The following is a 20,780-nucleotide window of genomic DNA, read 5'->3' as shown; positions in this document are numbered from 1 at the left end:
GGTGGGGGGAGGGCAGGCAGGTAAGCGCATACTCACTGTGCTCCAGCTCAGCTTCCCTCTGGGCCACATTCTCGTGGTCCCGGATGACGGAGCTGGCAGTCAGATGGTGCAGCAGTTTGTCCCAGGCCTTCCATGACTCTTGTGGCAGCTCCTCTTTGCCCTCCCCGTCCCTGGCTTGGAGCAGAGGCTCCAGGGTGGCTGTCACGTCCCAGGAGACGGGCTTCCCAGCACTGAGGGCATGGATCACCACCTGGCATCGCAGGGGCAGACAGGCACCCCCCTCACACTCACCGCGCTCAGCCGCGGGCGACGCGCTGAAAAGATACGGGGGCTCCACCAACATGTCCCAGTCCAGATGGGATGGCGAGAGCAAGTTACCTAGGAGACAGCAAGAGTGAAGTCCGGGGGCAGAGTGGGAGACAGCCCCCCAGGGCTTGTACAGTCCCTTGCTCCACCCTGGGGACGGGACTGCCCTGAGTCCCCTGCACCATCCTGAGGGGGCTGCCCTGAGGCCTGAGCTAATTTGGGCTCCAGCCCCCCAGCGCCTCCCTCCTGCTGTAACACCACTCACTGGAATCTGCCAGGCTCCTTCGCAGCCTCTGCAGCTCTGGCCCAATCTCATCCAGCTTCCCTTCCAGGGACTGGTTCCGCTTCTGGGACACCTTCTCCAGGGCCCTGCGCAGCCGATGGGCATCCAGCTCGCCGTGCGGGGACGAAAAGCTGCGTCCAGATAAGGCAGCTCGTGCCAGCGCCTTCTTCCGCCGCGCCAGCTCCTCGGAGCTCAGTGCCACGCACGCCTGAGCAGGAGAGATTCAGGGGTCAGTCTGGGGAGTTGGGACCCTGCTTTGGGCGGGCTTGCAGATGAGACCCCCTGGGGCCACTGCAGGGGATCAGCTGGCTCATCTCTCTACACAGGCCGAGCGCTGAGCCCACCCATCTCTCTGCAAGGACTCAAGACCTGACAGGTAAAGTGCTGGCTGGTGGGAAAGCTGCCCCCAAGGCTGGGGCAGTTGCAGTCCCAGCCAAACCAATGGAGCTCAGAGAGGGCTTTGAGGCAGCCCAGTAGCTGGCATAGTCTGAAGTGGTACCTCCCTCCCGCGGGTTCCCTGGAGTCGGACATGCTCTGGCTGCTGGCAATGGTGGTGTCACAGCAGTGTCCAGGTTGGAGCTAGACCCTGTGTGCAAACTGAGCCTCAACCCACAATTGTAACACAAGATTTTCAGGGCAGGTGCCCGTAACTAGTTTTAGAGCTGCAGGCCAAATATTCATTTCAACCTGGCTGTGATCTGCCCCTCTCTTTATCAGCCCTTTGAGCAGAATATAAATACATCTATCAATGAGAAAGATTGATCATTCCCTGTTATTTTGGGGGTGGTAGCTAAGCAAAGACTGCTGCATTCCCAAGTTATTAGATAACGCTGATGAGGAATTGTTGGTTTATTTGATATTAATCTGATGAGATTAATTTGATGATCTGATACTAACCCCTTTTATTGTAGTGTGATTTGGTTAACATTAAACCACAAGTATATTTCCAGTGAGGGTTTTTTTTTTTTGTTAGTTTAGTTACTAAATAATATAAAACTCTGAGAACCAGACACTTTTCTCCCAGATGTCAGAGCCCAGAACCGTAGGACCCTGGGGCAGAAGCCAGAGATGACTCAATAAGCCACCTAGTGGTGATCCATATGACCTGCCTCCTGTAGTCCTCACACTCGGGCTTCCCTGGATGGGCCCTTTTAGAAAGAAATATTAAATCTGTTGTATGGATTGAGATGTTGATTCCCTTTAAAATCTTGGGTTTTGTAAAGTTCTGTCTTTGCTCCAGAGAGCTGGTGGCCAGAAAAGCAGAAACAAGGTTTTTGGGGAAAAACAGAAGTGACAGCCAAGGACTGTTGTGAAACTCTGCTTGCTCAGCAGAGCGGAACTACCCCTGTGCAGTTAGCAGGGAGCGTTTATGTAAGCTGGAGATAGTGTTTAATATTCACATTGGCTGGGCTGTAGGGGGATGGCTCTGAAAGATGGATTATATTTTCTTTCCTATTCTGCTTTTGAATGATCTAGAGGATTTAGTGGACAAGCCCCTCGTGTAACTGGCAGATCAGTATTTTAAGGGCCCATAGATTTGGTTTGTTTCAGAGTCACCTTCTCAAATTAAAATAGATTTGAATAGTGTTGTAATTTAAATCTGTCACGTACATATTTCTCGTTTCATCTCAGAAAAGCAATCACGGAGAGTCACCGAGAGAGTCTGTCTCAAGGAGAAGATGTTGCTATCTTGCCTTTATCAGGAAGAGGTCGTCATCCCGTGGATTCAACAAAAAATTGCTTAAAGTCCACTTTGAGATGCTGGAGACTGTAGCCCAGTGTTTTGACCCTTTCTCCAAAATAAACCAAAGCACAACACACACATCCAACACATGAACCAAAATGGATGCCTTAAATTTGACCCTAATGGTTTGTTTATTTGTATTAGCTGTCTTTGAATCATGAATGGGCCTGTATGTCATGGAAGGTGTGAGGATGTAGTTGTGTTTCACAGAAGAAATTAACTAGACGGATTTAATTTGACAAAGCAGGAGATCTGGGGATCTGCTTAGACTCTGAAAGCCAGAGCTCAAGTTGGGACTGAGAGGATGACAGTGGTGACAGTTAAAGGCAAAGAATTATAAACTATGGGTGATGCACAGGTAGGCTTTCCCATGGCTTGTGCATCTAAGATAATGTTTTGCAAGACCAGCCCTAGAGCCCCGTCTGAGATAACAGGTACCTTTTGCACTGCTCTGGGCCGACCCAGCTCTCAAGCAGTATCATCTTGAGATGACGCCTGCCACATTAAAGCATGGAATGTGATACAGAGGTCAGCAGCCATCAGCCAAACTGAGGCAGTGACACCCATCAACATTCAGTGCTAGGTCCCACAGCTGGCAGGAGACAGTTGATTTGGGGAAGTAGCCATTTGTGTTGAGGACAGGAGAGATTCACTTGGGATGGAGACAGATAATGCGCTGTAATTCTGGGGCTGAAGGCTAAACAAAGACTGCTCACTTCCTCAATGATTAGATCAAGCTGATGAGAAACTGGTGGTGTATTTGGTATTCCTTAATTTGATAAGAAGATTAAATAGATGGTACGAGATTAGCCCACTTTATTTTAATTTTGTTTGTTTCATGTTAAATTAAGACTAATTTTAAGTGATTTTAATTGTATTGGGGTTTTTAATTAATTAATCACATTTTAAATTCCATTTGACTGGGAAGTTGTGCCCATCGGATGTTCTTTTTCCAGATGTCAGGGCCTAGAACTGCAAGAACGCAGGGGGCAGATAACAGACATAGCTCAATACATGATCTAGCCGTGGTCTATAGAACCTATTCCGACAGTCGTCACACCACACTCATGTTACGTGTTACTCTGCTATCTGGCAAGCGGGCCGACTGGGGAGTACCACTGCCCTGTATCCATCTCTGGCTAACCCTATAACTCACCTGTGCCTCTGATCAGCAAATCGCTCCTCCAGCCCCATTGCCTCCCCGCTGGGCAGCACTAATATGACCAATGCATTCAAAGCTGCCCAATCCCTACCGTGAATGAAATGCCATTGCAGGGCACTAGCTAGCCCAGCCCTTCTAGGGGATCCGTCCAAGACCTGCCTGAACTCCAGGGAACACAGGGTCCAACATGGAGGAACCTGGGAGACTGCCTCGGTCACCACGATAGAGGATTTTGTCTCCGGTGGGGACAGAGCAGGAGATTTAGAAGAAATTCACACCCATTTGTGGGCGGGGGCAGGTACATGAGACAAGAGGAGATGACCAACCCCAGCCTTCTCTACTTATGGCAGTCCCAGCCGTGGCCATCCAGGGGCTCGGCCACACCTCACCTTGGTGCCAGCAGTCAGCCCGGCCTGCGGGAATGGAGCAGACTTGGTGGAGGAGTCGCACACAGAAACGCTCTTCTGTCCCTGCTGAGAGTTGGATTCAAGGGTGCAGGCCAGCGAGCCACTCTCAGGAGCTATGTCCCTGGAGCCAGTGGACTCGCTGCTGGTGGAGCCGTGGGAGAGCAGGCCCTGGCTCCGGTCGGTGCTGATGGAGCAGTGAGTGAGGACATACTGCTCCTGGATGTAGGAGGCCTGGTAAATCCTCTTCCAGATGTCAGAAACAGGATCCACACCTGCCAAGGAGAGACACAAGCAGCAACCCTGTTCTACTGGGGAAAGAGACTCTCCCCGTCACCCCTGACCACCCCCTTTACAGCCCTCTGACCCTGCCTGATCCTTTGGTCAGCTGTCTCCAGACAAGAGGGGTGGGTGCTGCAAAGCCTGGAGGGTTATGTACCCAGCATTAACATCCCTGCAGTAAGAGACCAGACAGGCCAGGCGTCAGCATCCTGCCTCTGCAGCTCCTCTGTGGATGAATGTCCATCTCATTGGCCAACCTCCCCAGGCACAGCCAGCCCCACTCCCTCACTAAGTGCTCACTCGCTGCTCCACTCACTCTTCTCAGACTCCTCGACGCCCCCAGCGGAAAACTCCAGGGAAATCTCACGGGAAATCTCCTGCAGGGCTTGACTGATGTCCTGGCTCTCGCCAGCTGGGTACGGGTGAGCCACGTCCGGGCTACATGCCTCATCCTGGGACTGGAATGCTGACCCCACAGAGCCCCGCGAAAGGCTTCTACACACCCGTTCTCTACCCTGGCAAAACAAGAGGACAAGGTAGTTGCCACAGCCACAGAGAGGCCCTCCTGTTGGCATCAGATCGTGGGAGGGGAAGAAATACACCAGCATGTGAGTTTCTGCGCCACAGGGCCCAGCCATCCAGGGCTCCAGCAGCAACCTTCCTCACCACAGCGCCTGACGCTTTGCAGCTATTGTCCAATCCCCAGTGGTGAGCATGGCCTGGTGGAAAAGCCTCACGCCCACTACACAGAGGGTTCTTACTGTCTTCTTGTCCCGGAAGCTGGCGATGTTGTAGAGGGTGCAATAGCTGATGAGCCGGTCTCCTGGATACAAGGCTGCGATTTCATTGGGTGACAGCAGAGCCTCCATGGTGTCGGGCACATACCAGTCTATGGTGATGTCACTCACGGCAGGCTCAATTGCCTTCTTCAGAGACTTTATCAGCTGAGGAGGGGGCAGAAACCAGACCCATCAGCCCTCAGAGGCTCACAGCCTCCCCACCTATATGTTCCACTGCCACATGCACTCCGGGGGCTCCAGCCCTTTGAATTACCAACCAGCTGTTGGCCCGAGAAGCAGATGACTGACACCGAACACTGAGCCACCCAGAGCTCAGAGCACAGACTGGGCCTCCCAGACACTGCGAGTGGCTCTGGGTCACAAGATGGCACAGAAACACTGACAGCAGGAACCAAGCTGGAGAAGGGGATGAGGGTAGATCTGGGGCTACAGGGGCCCTGTTAAATGCTGGTGGCCAATGCCTTGCTGAACACTGGCACAGAGCTGGCTCGGTGGGTCCTAGGGGAGTGAGTCCACAAGCAAAGCCTGATCTGGGCACTAAAACATCTTTCAAAGTCATTCGGGGATGGGGAACCTTAATTCTTCTCTCCCTACACTTACCCTCTCAGAGCTCCCATTGCACTGAGTTCCCTCCCACCGACGGGAGATTGATGCAGCTCTCTTCAGAGCCCAGGATACCACTCTGAGCTCCAGCCTAGGTCCTGGGGGCCGCAAGAGCAGACACAAGGCCCTTCACCCCCAGGGACTAAGTGACAAAGAGCGGGGGAATGGTGGAAGGGACAGGTGGGACTCAGGAGAGCTGGGTTTGATTTTTGGCTCTGCCACTCATTCTGCGTGATTTTGGGCAAGTCACCCAGGCCCAGATCCTCAAATCCCCGGAGCCTTGATTTCAATGGAAGCTAGGAGCCTAAAACACCTTTGAGGATCTGGGCCCTAATCTCTCTCCCATCCATATCACGAGTATACCACTACTTCCTTTGTCTGTTCAGGTTGTAAACCGTTTGGGGCAGGGACCATCTCTCAGTGTGAGTTTGCAGTTTATTAACATAGCATCTTGGTGTCACAGTGTGTGGGGGGACACAAGGCCCTGCACCCCCGGCTTCCTGCGATTCACCATGACTCTCAGTCAGCCAGTAAAGCAGAAGGTTTATTTAGACGACAGGAACACAGTCCAAGACAGGTCTTGCAGGCACAGACAACAGGATTCCTCCCCCCCCAGATAGGTCCATCTTGGGGTCCCAGGGCGCCCCAGCCCCCTTGGGAGGTCAGAGCCCCATCTGCCTCCCAGCCATATCACCAGCCAGCTCCTGAAACTCTCCCTTCAGCGACCCCTCCCACAGCCTTTGTTCAGTTTCCCGGGCAAAGGTGTCACCTGGCCTCTAACCCCTTCCTGGGTTCTCACATTACATGCTCAGGTATTTTCCCTTGGTCAGTCTCCCATCCCCCAACGCAGACCATCCTAGCCACACTCCCCTGTCAGCATTCAAAGACCACAGTAAGAACAGTCCCAGTTCGTCACCCTTGGCCACTGGCCATTGCACATCAGTATGTGTCTGAGCAGTGCCCAGCACAACGGAACCCATCACAGCCAGGGCCATGTAGATGGGCATTCCCAGCAGCCATGCCGCCTACATCAAAGTGGTGCGCTCTGTGTTGGAGACCCATGGTCCCTGCCATGAGCCACACAGCACACGCCACAAGCTGTGTGACATGCCAAGTCCCCTGGTCTGACTGCAGGCTGCACCTGTGGGTGCCCTCTGTAGACTGCCCCTCTGTAACAGAAAGAGAGCAGCTGAAGCCAGGGTCGTTCTATGCCCATTAGGTATGGTGGGTGAGCTTTAGGCATCCTTGGTTAATAGAGACCTCAGTGCTCTCACCCCCACAACTGAGTCCAAAATACCGGTGCAGATGGAGGACACTTACCTTGGGCTGCAGCCTCTCCTCAGGGCTCAGGAACTCAGCCCGACCTTTGCTCATCTTGGCCAGGCCTCTCAGGAGCCTCCGGCAGGCTCCGGAGCCCAGGCCAAAGCTGAAACACCTGCAGGAATAAGCCGAACTGCTTAAAAGCAACCCTGGGGCCTACTCTGAGACCCACTGGCCTAGACAGGGATGGCTCCAGCCTGAAAGGAGGAGGCACTGAGCCACCCCACTCGGGCTGGGATATTTGTAGGTTTTCTGGGACCAGGTCTGCACAGGGGTATTTGGCAGAGAAGGCTCCGAGACCCCTCTCTTGGGGTTGAGGTTAGAGCTGGTCGGAAATGTTCCATTGAAAAGTTTTTTGATGAAAAATGCCACTGTTGTCAAAATGAAAACATTTAGAAATACGGTGTTTGCAGTGCTGGCATAGCTGTCTTGGTCCCGGGATGAGAGGATAAGGCAGGGGAGGTAATACCTTTGTAGAAACATGTCAATTGAAAACAAAAACTCAAAACAAAGAACATTTTGAATTTTCATTTTGAAAAATCAAAATTTGGGGGCTTTTCTTTTTAATTTTTAATATGTATATTTGTATTATTCTTTATATTATTTCGTGACATGTCCGTAGCAATAATGCACAATATGCACCGCTGCTATAGACCTGCAATACTACGACATAATATAATAGTTACAATATTTTATTATTGTTTTATTTTATGTTAAAATCATTAGAGGGCAGCTGCTACTTAGCACTGATTGAAACAGCGCATCTTCTTTTCTAGATCTGAGTCTCCTGTTTGTGTTTTAATTAAACAGTCTGACATGCTGACATTTGAAGTAATGTAAAAATAATAAAAACGAAGTGAAGATTACAATTAAAAATCAAGATAACATTTCAAAATCCCCAGACAAAAATTTGAAATTCTGGAACAAACATTTTCCAGATCCAAAAGCTTTTCCGAAATTCTGTTTCATGAGAAATTGACGAGAACAAATGTCCAAATGTCCTGTGAAATGGGAAATCTGAGTTTGGACTGCTCTATCTGAGGTGTGTGTGGTGAGAGGCGGGAGTTTTTCTCTCAGGAGTGAACTTTGGTATAACCAGGGCCAGGGCCTTCCCTACAGGGGTGCGGGGCCCGCAACAATCCCCCGCTCTGCCCCAGGCCCTGCCCCCACTCCACCTCTTCCCCCAAGCCCCCGCCCTGCCTCTTTCCAGCTTCCGCCCCCTCCCATGAGCAACACTGGGAGCCAGCGGGGAGGGCTGGGGTCGCTGCTGCCCCCTCTCGCCGGTGAGTGCAGGCCCGACCCCCGCTGCTGGTGCCAGGCCTCTCACTAACCCCGCAGGCCAGCCTGGCCCCCCGCACCCTAACCTCACCTCCCCAGGCTGGCCTACTGCCCCCTGCATGACACGCACACAGAGCCGTCCCTAGGGTATGGCAATTCAGGGCGGCCACTGCGGAGCTCCCAAAGAGCGGGCTCCAGGGTGGCCACCCTGATTTGCTGTACCCTAGGGATGGCTCTGACCAGGGCTTAAATTCCGGTAAATATTTTCAAACCCATGGGGCTGAAGCTCCAAGCCCACCTTGCCCCACAGCTGAAGCACAGAACCCTGGGGGGTTTCATAGGGAGCCCTGGGGGGGGGGGGGGGGAGATTGTGAGAGGCCCTGGGTATAACAGTACCAATGCAGGGCCCTCTGCTCCCCTCTGGCACCAGGGGCTGCAGACTAGTTCCCCATCCCCTCAGCCATCCTCCCCGCAGCAGGAAGATTCTTGCCCCATCCCTCCCCTGGGTTTGTTTCCCTCCCCTCCCCACACACACTCACTCCGTACCTGACAGTGCTGGCCTGCCTCCGAATCAGCTCAATGATCTTGCCTGCATTGCTGACGTTGGCATCCGTGAAGATGAACAGCTGGCGCGGGTAACCGCGGTGAAGAGGCTGCCCCAGGATCCAGGTCAGAGCAGCCAGGAGGTTGGTCCCATGCATATCGGCCCGGAGCTTCTGTATGTGCTCACAGGCCAGCCTGAGGTTCTCCTGCTGACACAAACAGTGTGGATTACAGGGGCACCCCAAGCCCACAGAATCACCCCCAAATTCTCACTCCTCTCCCCTCTTGTCTACAATCCCACCACACTACGGTCATGTTGAAGCAAGGAGCCTGATGCCGAGCACCGATCTGTTGGCCAGCGCTGCTCCCACCATGGGATTCTTCCCTCCTTCATGCTGCCCCACCATGGGAGCAGCTAACTTTCAATCACAGGAGCCAGAGAAAAAGACTTAGGTGTTTAACAAGCTCATGATGAGAGTGCACCAAGCAGCCAGCCATGGCCCATGAAGAGTCAGGGACGTGGACCAGGGGGCCTTGATTATTAGAGGGGCTGGTCATGGGGGGTCAACATGAGGTGGGGAAGTGTAGTGAAGGCTTCAGACCGGGATGAGCGAGGGAGACTGGTTGTGATGGTATCTGGGTCACGAGGGCCAGGAATCCTCACATGCACCACACTCACATTGCTGCAGGGCTTGCTTGCTGGGAAGAGGGGTTTGATGTGGGAGCCGAATCCAGCAATGTTCAGCAAGGTGCCTGAAGGGAGGCTCTTCACTGCCACCAGCAAGGCCTCCTGGGAAGAAATGAAATATAACACATAGGGCAGGTGAGGCCAGTGATGATGGGAAGGGCGGAGAGCGAGGCTGATCAGCTGTAAGGGGGACACACCCTGTCCATGAATATGCACTACTCCCTACCAATGAGATCTACCAGGCTGGAGAACCATCTTCCAGGGGAAGGGCTGAGAGCCCCACTGCTGGGAACGTTCGGAACTGGACTGGACAAAGCCTTGGTGCATGGGCTAGAGAGAACACTCCTGCATTCCCTCTGTGGGTCCGTTCAGTTTCTGACACCTCTCAACAAGCATGACCTCTGGGACCCCTCCCTCTGTGGCACAAGGCTAGAGCACCTCTGTGGAGTCACTTCCCAGCACTCGCACTCACTGGGCAACTGAGCCAAGTCACTTCCCTCCTCTCAGTCTCAGATGCCCCCCTGGCCTTTCTGGGTCAGTTGAATACGGATGCTCCATGCACAAGGGCCAGCGCGGAAGGAGGTGTGGAGACTGTTGGGGGAGAAGCAGACAAACGCGCGGCTGAGGCTGGACTCACTGGGGGGAAGGAGGCCGGAGGCAATGTGACAAGGGGGAGCAGCAGGAAGAAGCTGAGCTGTGAGGGGCCTTGAAAGGGAGGACGAGAAGCTTGGATTTGATGCAGTGGAGAAGGGGAGCCACTGGAAGGCTGTGGGGGTGTGCTGGGCTCAGAGGGTCAGGCAATGACGCTGATCCTAGTCTTTGGAATGGGCTAGAGGGGGACGACGTGGGCGTATTTCTGGTTAGAGCCTACAGGGCATATCCTCAGCTGCTTAAGTGCCCTGCACAGGCTACCTCAGCCACTGAGTTACTGTGGAGCTATGGACTGAGGGAGTCGATCTGCCCCTATATATTTATAGACACATTCGATACAGGCCAAGGATTCCAGGATGTCCCGGACAAGGCGATCACATCCTGTTCCTGTTTCAGTCCCTCTCCCCAGATGGGATAGCTGCATTTTCCCATGATGAATCTCAGTTTATTTGCAGCCCATTTTTCTAATCTCTTTAGGTTTCTTTGTATCATCTTCCTGCCCTCACTGGTGCTTGTATCACCTCTTCAGTTAGTCTCATCTGTGAACTTCATTAACATGCTTTCAGATCATTACATGAAAATTATAATGAGGATTAATTAGCTCATGTTTACACCGCACCTTAAATATGTGAAACACTATGTAAATGCTAAGTACCACTATTAGAGAGACAAGGTGGGGGAGGTAATATCTTTTATTGGACCAACTTCTGTTGGTGAGAGCTCTGTGTAAGCTCAAAAGCTTCTCTCTCTCACCAATTGAAATTGGTCCAATAAAAGTTATTACCTCATCCACCTTGTCTCTCGAATATCCTGGGACCAACGGCTACAACACTGCTGCATACAAGTATCACTATTAACAAGTGAACTCAGACAGGTCCTGACAACAATCCCTACAGTCCCCACTAGAAACCTCCTCACAGCTCTACCCGTTGCCATTTGTCAGGACCCTTTGTTCAGTCCTTCAGTCAGTTTTCAACCCAGGTACCAGTGCTTCTATCCAAGCCAATTAGAATTAATGTTTGTCATAACTATAAAGGGAAGGGTAACCGCTTTCCTGTGTACAATACTATAAAATCCCTCCTGGCCAGAGACACCAAAATCCTTTTACCTGTAAAGGGTTAAGAAGCTCAGGTAACCTGGCTGACACCTGACCCAAAGGACCAATAAGGGGATAAGATACTTTCAAATCTTGGTGGGGGGAAGGCTTTTGTTTGTGCTCTTTGTTTTGGGGGTTGTTCGCTGAGAGGGAGCATCAATCCATGCTCTCCAAATCTTTCTGAACAAGTCTCTCATATTTCAAACTTGTAAGTAACAGCCAGGCAAGGCATGTTAGGTTTATCTTTGTTTTCTCAACGTGTAAATGTTCCTTTTGCTAGAGAGTTTACCTCTGTTTGCTGTAACTTTGAACCTAAGGCTAGAGGGGGTTCCTCTGGGCTCTTTAAATCTGATTACCCTGTAAAGTTATTTTCCATCCTGATTTTACAGAGATTATTTTTACTTTCTTTCTTTAATTAAAAGCCTCCTTTTTAGGAACCTGATTGATTTTTCCTTGATTTAAGATCCAAGGGGGTTGGATCTGGACGCACCAGGAAATTGGTGGAGAAGTCTCTCAAGGCTACCCAGGGAAGGGTTATAGTACTTGGGAGGGAGATATTTGGGGGGGGGGGGGGTGGTAGACAGAGTTTCCCAAATAACTCATAAATAATTTGGGTGATGGCAGCAAAAGCAGATCTAAGCTGGTAGTTAAGCTTAGAGGTTTTCATGCAGGTCCCCACATCTGTACCCTAGAGTTCAGAATGGGTAAGGAACCTTGACAATGTTTCAAGTACGATTTCATGGGGCACAATCAAGTGTTTTCTTTCCTGAAGTCTCTCTCGAACTGCCATGTTCCTTTCATTCACTAATTCTACTGTTCTGTTAGAAAGAGCAATCAAATGTGCTTGACGTGATTTATTCTGTACAGCCACTTATTGCTCATGGTCCTCTTACTCTATAAACAGTGATCTCAGAGTACCTGTCCCATTATTCTAGCAGGGATAGAAGTTAGACATACAGGACAGTAATTGCCAGGATCATTCTCTTGCATTTTTTAAAGACTGGTACCACATTTATTTTTCTCCAGTCCTCTCATATCTTTCCAGTTCTCCAAGACTTTATAGAAATAGTTCAGCAATCAAATGGATTTGTCAGTTTATTCCCCTAATGCCCTGGGGTCAGGGCCATCCAGACTGACTAATCTTTATATGGTCACATTTTCCAAGTATTCCCTCATCTGGTTTTATCAACAGATCTTCACTGTTCCCTATGCAGCAAATCCAGCCTGAATAGCTGGGCTGTGGAGATGTGTAGGGAAGGTGTGAAGGAGTATTTCCTTAGGCTGCAGAGCAGCTGTGGAGCCATTCTGCAGAGACCTTTCAGTTCAGTTGCTGCAGTAGCCTACGCAGGGCATTTACACAGCCTCACCCCCACAGGGAGGAAGGAGATGAGAAGATCCACACAGCGGCAGATCCGCTGGTCCCACCTCCGGCTCATCCACATCTCCCCCCCACCCCCCACTCCTCTGCTGTGCAGAGGACTTCACTCGCCTACTGCAGGTCCTCTGCCCCTACACCTGTTCATACTGTGCAAAATCATATTGGTTCCATGGCCCAGGGGCTCTCGGAGGAGGGAGATGGATTTGGCCCTGAGTGTCCCATACCTCTTTGCTTTATTACTTTAAGACAATTTTTTTTGAGCAGCTCAGAACCTTAAACAGCTGAGTCAGCGCATTGATGTCATCTCCTCCTCATTTTCTAATGTCTCTATCCTTCCCTTCCCCCAACCGTTTCTTTAAAAGCCATTCTTATTAGCAGCCTCAATCTGCCTTGTCTTTTCCCTGCAGCACGGACTGACCCTGCATATTGTTCAGTTACCTCCTCCCTTCTCTGTTTCTAATACAGATCAGTCTGTGATGTCTGTCTGTCTTCCTTCCATTCTAATCTCTAAAGTCTCTCCGCTTTGACCAAAGCGTTTTCAGAAGTAACTAAGGAGTCTTGCCCCTCCAGGATATCATGTCCCTCCCTGCCACCCCAAGCAAAAGCTCGAGAAGAGAGATGGGTCTTACACCCTGCCCAGATGGTCAGCAGACCTCAGTGGGGAAGCAAATTGCAGTCTGTCTCCTCCAAGGAAAATGGCATGACCTGGCCCCTCCCCACAACATTCAAATCCAGGGATTGTTAGCAAGTCCCTCAGCTGACCTCAAATGCAGCAGCAGCAGCAGCAGGGGGAATAGAGGTAGTCAGCCTGCCTGTTAAGTAGCTGATCAACCAAGGGGATTAACACAGTGTCTGTGCCATCAGGCCCCACTGATAAGGAGGAAAGGAATCTGAGGGCACTGGGCGACCTATTGTTTCCTCCCTCTCACCTCACCCCTAATGGGATGATTTGAGACAAGTCAGTGATTCACCCTGAGGACTTGGAGCCATCCTGGCCACTGCTTGTTCCTGGCTTTCTTCCCCTAAGTGGATTTTATGCCGCCTGCCCCCAAGCTGGGCCCTTTTTCCCCTGACCTTGATCCTGATGATGTTGGGGCCACTCATGCTGCCGCTCTGGTCGATGAGGAAGAGGATTTCCCGGGTGACTGTCTGGAGGTCAGTAGGCACACTGCCCACCTCAGGACAGAAGTTCAGCATCAGGACCGGGTTGTGGAAGATGTCTTTGTGGAATCGCTTTTGAACGAAGGCCACCTGTGAGCATGAGAGAGAGACAGGAGTGGGGTGGGATCCTCAAGCCTCACATCCCCTTTCCACAGGCACTTCCCCTTAAGCCTCACACATCCTTGCCCAGGATAGCTGTTTCCCTCAGGTCTCAGACTTCTCCCAGACCTTCTCCCGTCCCGGTCCTCTAACTGGCCGTGACACCTCCCCCTCCAGGACCACCCTGTTAAAGACCCTCCAGGGTTGGTCACCTGTCTCTCCCCATCACTGTCCTTCTTGGCGATTCGCACGTAATCCCGACGACTCCTGATGTGCGCCTCATACTCCTGGTACGTCATGGCACCCGCCTCAATGACCAGGTGAGGGCAATGGGGCTCTGGGCAAAAGGACAAACATCAGAGAAGTCAATGGCTCCCACCCTATGGCCCTGCACTTCCTGGAGCTCCGCAGAATTTAGAATCATGAGGACCCGGCAGTTAGGAAGTGAGGGTCTGGGAAGGGAGCTGGGCTATGAAAGGCCCTCTCCCTTATGAAGTGGGCTGCAGAACAGAATGGGCCCTGACACAGGCAGCTCTTCTAGGACTGTAAATCAATCCAGATGGAAAATGCCTCTGAAATACTAAATATGTCTCCATGTAAGAGAATTGGGGTTTACTCTACCGGCAGCACCCCCCGCTAGGAGAGGCAGAGAATTAAGCAACGGAGAGTTTCCCCATGCTTAGCATGCCTGCTCCCTTCTCCACAGCACCACCAGCTGGAAGAGTCTTGAACTGTAATAACCAGGAGCTTCCCACAACCAGCACCCCTGTTAGGAGAGGCCTTGAGCTCCCAGAGCCAGTGCCGCCTGAATTTACCCTAGCTGTGGACTCCAAGTTAAAAGCAGGCTCCCAGTGTAATGTTGGTTCACTTGTTCCTCTTACCACAGGGGTACAAGATAATCTCCAGACTCCTGTCACATTGGTGACCCTCTGCCAAGGTAACACAAATGGTGGAGGCAGAGTTGGCATAGGGGTCTGCATCAGCCCGTAGGGCATGCGATGGGCTCTCCAAGCCTGCAGGGCAGAGGAGGAATAAGAAGCAGAAATTACAGTTACTAAGGGGGTACAGGAGGTAGGGTAAGGCCCATGATTTGTTGTTTTTAAAGGTACTCAGGCATTGCTGCACTCAGTGTTGTAACGCCTAACCAATTTAGGAGCCTAAATCTCATGTTCAAAAGGCATTTAGGAGACAAAATCCCATTGATTGTTGATGGGACTTAGGCACCTAAATCAGGTAGATGTTGCAACACTGATACACAGAAACACCTAAATACCTTTAAAAATCTGGGCCTAAATCATCTAGTCTCAGCTCTGGTTCATCATTGTAGCTTTTATATCCAGACATCATCCCAGGGCACTTAGGGTATGTCAACCCTTGTCATAAACATACAGCTAAGGGTAGCATAAAATCCCTCCTTTCCCTGTAAGGGGTTAAGAAGCTCAGATAACTTGGTTGGCACCTGACCAAAAGGACCAATAAGAAAAGAAGAGACTTTAAAATCTGGGGGGTGGGAGGGATGTTGGTGCTCTCTTTGTTGTGCTCTCTTGGGACAGAGAGAGGGACCAGGCAGGAAAAAACCATCTCCTAAAACCCTACCTGAAATAAGCATCTAAAATTACAAAAATTGTAAGTAAAGCAAGGAAATGCGTTAGATTATCGTTTGTTTTAGCTTGTGAATTTTCCCTATGCTAAGAGGGAGTTTTATTCCTGTTTTTGGAATTTTGAAGTTGAGCCTAGAGGGGAATCCTCTGTGTTTTAAATCTTTTTATTACCCTGTAAAATTACCTTCCATCCTGATTTTACAGAAGTGCTTCTTTTTATCTTTTTCTTTATAATAAATTTTTTTTTTAATAACCTGATTGATTTTAGTGTCCTAAAGATAAAGGGTCTGGTCTGTACTTTTATTAAAGGCAATTGGTTAGTGTGTTATTCTCAAGCCTCCCTAGGAAAGGGGGTGAAAGGGTTTGGGGAAACAGAGACTCCAAGTAGCCCTTTTCCCTGGATGTTTGTCTAAATCACTTGGTGGTGGCAGCAATACTGTCCAAGGACAAAGAAAGGATTTGTGCCTTGGGGAAGTTTTAACCTAAGCTGGTAGAAATAAGCTTGGGTGTCTTTCATGTGGGTCCCCACAGCTGTACCCCAGAGTTCAAAGTGGGGAGGGAACCTTGACAACCCTGCAGCGGCGAGTCTCAGAACCTGGGTATACAGACTCGGGCTTGAGCTACGGTGCTAAAAATAGCAGCTTAGCATAGATGTTGCCACTTGGGCTGGAGCTCAGGCTCTAAGACGCATCTCCCTTGCTAGGTTTCAGGCCCAAGTTCCAGCCAAGTGGGAACGTCTACACTGCTGTTTTTGGCACCATACTAGTGAGCCTGAGTCTGCAGGCTGCAACTCAGAATCGCTGCTGCAGATTTTTTTTGCAGGCAGACATAATCTAAGTCCCTGCTGCATCAGCTGGGTGCCTTTTTTAAATGCTTGTGGCCTGTTATGACAATTCTTTCTCTCCCCTAGACCCTGCTGTTCCTCCCCCGCAGAAGACGTACAGAGATATTTGGAGTGACTGCAAATAGATAATAATTACATCCAAAAAGCTATGCTAAAAGAACACTAAGGTTGCGAAGTCAAGCACTGAAAAGTTAGGAAGTGTCAGAACTCAGGTTGCCTTTGCAGTCTGAATTCAGCCCCCTTGTGCACATGCATTATGATACAATCTTTAATTGCATGATCACATATTATTTTTTCCACAGGACCCCTGCCTCATTGAGTAAATGAGAAATTAGTCAATATTTTTTATCCCACCATTCAATGCATTGCCCCAGATCTTATTTACTCCATACCATGGAAACCCTGCCCTGAATTCAAAACTGTTCATTCTCTCCTGAGTGTTTTTATGATGCTCTCACCTTTGTACCTGAGGGCTTCACAATCTTCCTTTAATTTATCTTCACAGCACTCCTGTGGGAATAGGTGCTATTATCACGCCCATTTTACAGATGGAGAATTGAAGCATGGAACGATTAAGGCTAAAATTGTCAAGTGTCCACTAATTTGGGGGGCCCAATGTGAGACACCTGGGGCCTGATTTTCCAGAGTACCAGGACTTTATATGTTCAAAGCACAGTTTCAACAGTCTGCAGCTGCCATTCTGAGCACTCTGCTCATCTGGCCATAGGTATCTCACGCTGGGCATCCAGAAAAGGAATAACACATAATTAGTGGCCAGCCATGAACATTTTGATTTAAGTGACTTTCCCAGAATCACCTAGGAACTCGGGGACAGAGACCGGGATAGAATCCAGTTCTCCAGGGAGACATTCAGTTGTCTTAACCATGAGATCATCCTTTCTTGTCCTGGAATCCCCTGCCTCATCCACTACTCAACTTCCTACTTCAGCAACAAATGAGGCAGGGGTCCGACAAAATACAGCCAACCCTGATTCCTTCCCAAAGCACCATCCATTCTGTGGCAGTGAACGAAGCTGTAGTATGTGATCATGTGATTAAAGAGTGTACCACCATGCATATACAAAAGGGGCCAAATTAAAGTTGCATTTTTGGTCTGGACGAACAATGTAATTTTCCCTAATATTGCTCCTGGAAACAGCCAAACCATTTCAGCGGAAATGTTTCAAAACAGCTCAGGCTGAGGCAGACATCTGGCATGGAAAATTTCAGCCCAAATACTTAAAGTTTGGCAAAGTTATAAGCAACTGAAAACAAGGTCTGATAATGGAAAGTTTATGCAACCTTAACTGCAGGCCACACTACCAGCTCTGCTAAAATAAAACAGATCCATCCCATGAGAGGGAGGAAGGGTCTGTCAAACTGAAATGGACAGAATTTTCTCATTTACCTGCCTCCAGCACATACACATACACACTGAGGCACATTCAAACTTGGGGGTTATGTTTGGCTAACATCATTGTGCAAGGCCCTGAAAATCTGTTATTGCTTGGCAGAGAGGCAACTTTATCCTTCCCCCTCAGGAATTTCCATCAGCCTCCTTTCACTGTCACACATAGACTCATAGACTTTAAGGCCAAAAGGGACCATTGTGATCATCTAGTTTGACCTCCTGCACATTGCTGGCCACAGAACCTCACCCACCCACTCCTGTACTCAGGGGTGTGCGTAGGAATAAAAATTTGACCACTTTTGGAGGGGCACGTTCTGTCTCTCCCTGCCCCCATGGCCCTGGAACTGGAGGAGCTGGCTCTCCCCACCCTAACCCCAGAGGAGTTCTGTGCCCCTGCTGATTACTGGGGACACATGTGCCCCTGCTTGCCCCCTCTTGTGCACACCCCTGTCTATACTAGACCCATAACCTCTGGCTGAGTTATTGAAGTCCTCAACTCATGATTTAAAGACTTCAAGTTATAGAGAATCCACCATTTACTCTAGTTCAAATCAGCAAGTGACCCGTGCTCTACACTACAAAGGAAGGCAAAAAAAAAACCCAAGGTCTCTGCCAGTCTGACCTGGGGGGGAAATTCCTTTGCAGCCGCAAATCTGCCAATCAGTTAGAACTTGACCATGTGGGCAAGATCCACCAGCCAGACACCTGGGAAAGAATTCTCTGTAGTAACTCAGAGCCCTCCCCATCTAGGGTCCATCTCCGGCCACTGGGATTATTTGCTTCTAGCAGTCGCGGAGGGGCCATATGCCATGGTAGGCAATCTCATTATACCATCCTCTCCATAAACCCATCAAGCTCAGTCTTGAAACCAGTTAGGTTTGTTGCCTCCACTGCTCCCCATGGACGGCTGTTCCAGAACTTCATTCACATGCAAGTACTCACGCACAAATGTGCACACACCCATGCTTCCATACACAGGAGTATTTATACCAACACATACACACACACTCAGGCACATTCAAACACAGGTGCATATGCACACATAGAGCCATGCATGCACATGTGCTCACACACAGAGACAAGCACTCATGCATGCACACAGATGTGCACTCACACACATGCCTGCTTACACAAGTGCATGCAAACACACACAGACATGAGCACAAGCACTTACACTCACACAGGGGTACGGGTTTAAACACATTTGCTAAGAGGGAAAGTTAAGGTTTGGAGGCCTCGCAGAAGGAGGAAGCGTGTTTTGAGGAGAGATTGAAGGAGGAGAGGGTGGAAGTGGAAGGAAAGGGGCTCTGCGCATAAGGGACAGTATAGAAGAAAGCCACAAGCTATCTGCTGATGAGAACCCTCTGCCCATCCCACTTGGCCAGAATCTTCCCTGAGCACCCCTCCCTGCTCACCCTTATTCTACCCCACACACAGACACTCACCTGAGCGTGGCCTCCACTGAGGCTAGTCACCACCCAGTGTAATATTCACACCAGTGCTCAGTGCCAACATCCCCGCCCCCAGACTCAGTAACTCAGGGGAGGCAGAGAAGAACCTCTTCAAGGTCTAAAAAGGACTGTGGGTATGCTCACAGTGCAGCTGGGACCCCTTGACATTTCTCTTCCTAGCGTATCTCCCCCTCCTACCAGAGAGGGCCCTATAAACCACTCAGCACCAACAGACATTTTCTCCAGATTGATGCACAGTGAGGCCGGAGTGCAGCACTTCAGAGGCAGATGGGCCTTGAGCCAACGCTAATGGGATCAATTCCCCTAACCTCTCAGGCACACACTCCAGTCTCTGTGCAATTCATCCCCATCACGTCCCTTCTCCCCACAGCCATTCCTCACTTTCATTTCTCTGAGTGAAGGAGGATATTGGCTAAGCAATAAAGAGCTAGGTTTTTACTGCTGGGTCTAAGTGGTAGCAGCTAAGACTCCACCCCAGGTGAAGTGAGTTGACTGGTCTCAGCCAGCTAGCCCATAAATCCATGATGTGCAATGGCATTTGGGGGCAGGAGTAAGTGGACTGGCTCATCCACTGACCTGCCTCAGATGCCCTTTGATTCTTCCTGCATTCCCTGGCTCACTCAAGAGCTCTCATTCTATTATTAATGGTGTACTTATATAACAGTGTGGACCCTCCTGGTTATAAGGTACTGGGACACCACTAGGAAATGTTAATTGATTCCTGCTGGATATAATAGAAGTGGCACTAGCCCTTTGACTAGAGGAATCTATGGGTGCTTTTGTCTTAAGTGAGTGCCCTGGGGAGGCAGCTTGGGTTGGAGTGGATGGGTTTTACCTCTCTCAAGTCTGTGGTGAGTGTATTGGAGCATGGCAACAATGCCACTGGTTCACAGCTTGGCATTTATAGTCAAAATCTGCTCTCTGCCTTGAGGAGCTTAATCAGAGATGACATGTCCCGGGGAGAGATAACATCAGACAAGGACATTGGGGAGGGTCGGACGAACCAGGTTAACATGAGAGAAGGTCAGGAGGTTCCTTGGCTATGGTGGGATCACATCAAGTTAGTTCAGCCCAACCCTTTAGTTTTATTGTTCATAGGCTGGAGCAGGAATGAGGCTCAATGATGGAGGGAGGCAGAAGGAGCAGGTTTGGAGAAGGGATTGGACGGAGGGACAGGAAGTAGCTTTTTCCTTAAACACCAAAAGGAAATGTCTTCAGGAATGAGGTGCATCATCAAATATCCTTTGTTTCATGGGACATCTCTCATTTTAGTCCCAAAGTTACCCGCATGTTCCCCCCTAGCTTTTATTGTTGGAAACTTTCCATCAGAAACAGACTCATGAATCTGAGTTAACAGAAAGAGCCATTTACACGAAGGGAATGAATCCCATAACTGCAGTGGAATAGTAATTATTCGGTGCCCTTCATTTTGGGCCTTTGTCACACTCTGCAACCCCTGTTTGAGCCTTGGTAGCTGCCGGGTAGGATCAGTAAGCTATGGATCTAAGGAGCTGAGGGCTGGAATAGCAGGCTGTGGTGGGTCAGGATAAAGGGACATGAAATGAGCTGCATGTTTCTGTTATGCCAGGGCTGGAATAGCGGGGGAGGGGGGGGGCTGCGGATGGGGATTGAGGGACACTAGATGGGCTGTCAG

The 20,780-nt window shown here is 50.1% G+C and overlaps 1 protein-coding gene across 5 annotated transcripts in view; it reads right to left on the bottom strand.

Annotated features, from left to right (window-relative positions):
- VWA5B2 (von Willebrand factor A domain containing 5B2) overlaps positions 1-20,780 on the bottom strand; it is a 62,008-nt gene that overhangs the window by 5,214 nt on the left and 36,014 nt on the right. For all 5 annotated transcript variants that reach the window (XM_065557652.1, XM_065557657.1, XM_065557656.1 and 2 more), the window contains 11 exons: positions 14,680-14,811; positions 14,011-14,135; positions 13,613-13,789; positions 9,405-9,515; positions 8,729-8,931; positions 6,905-7,019; positions 4,943-5,125; positions 4,498-4,696; positions 3,885-4,174; positions 572-797; positions 37-378 (listed from right to left, as the gene is read on the bottom strand). In XM_065557652.1, coding sequence (XP_065413724.1) covers positions 37-378; positions 572-797; positions 3,885-4,174; positions 4,498-4,696; positions 4,943-5,125; positions 6,905-7,019; positions 8,729-8,931; positions 9,405-9,515; positions 13,613-13,789; positions 14,011-14,135; positions 14,680-14,811 — 2,103 coding nt within the window. The remainder of the gene's footprint in view (positions 1-36; positions 379-571; positions 798-3,884; positions 4,175-4,497; positions 4,697-4,942; positions 5,126-6,904; positions 7,020-8,728; positions 8,932-9,404; positions 9,516-13,612; positions 13,790-14,010; positions 14,136-14,679; positions 14,812-20,780) is intronic.

Source organism: Chrysemys picta, chromosome 9 (genome assembly GCF_011386835.1).
Source record: "Chrysemys picta bellii isolate R12L10 chromosome 9, ASM1138683v2, whole genome shotgun sequence".
NCBI classification, from domain to species: domain Eukaryota; kingdom Metazoa; phylum Chordata; order Testudines; family Emydidae; genus Chrysemys; species Chrysemys picta.
This window is presented reverse-complemented; position numbering and strand designations above follow the sequence as displayed.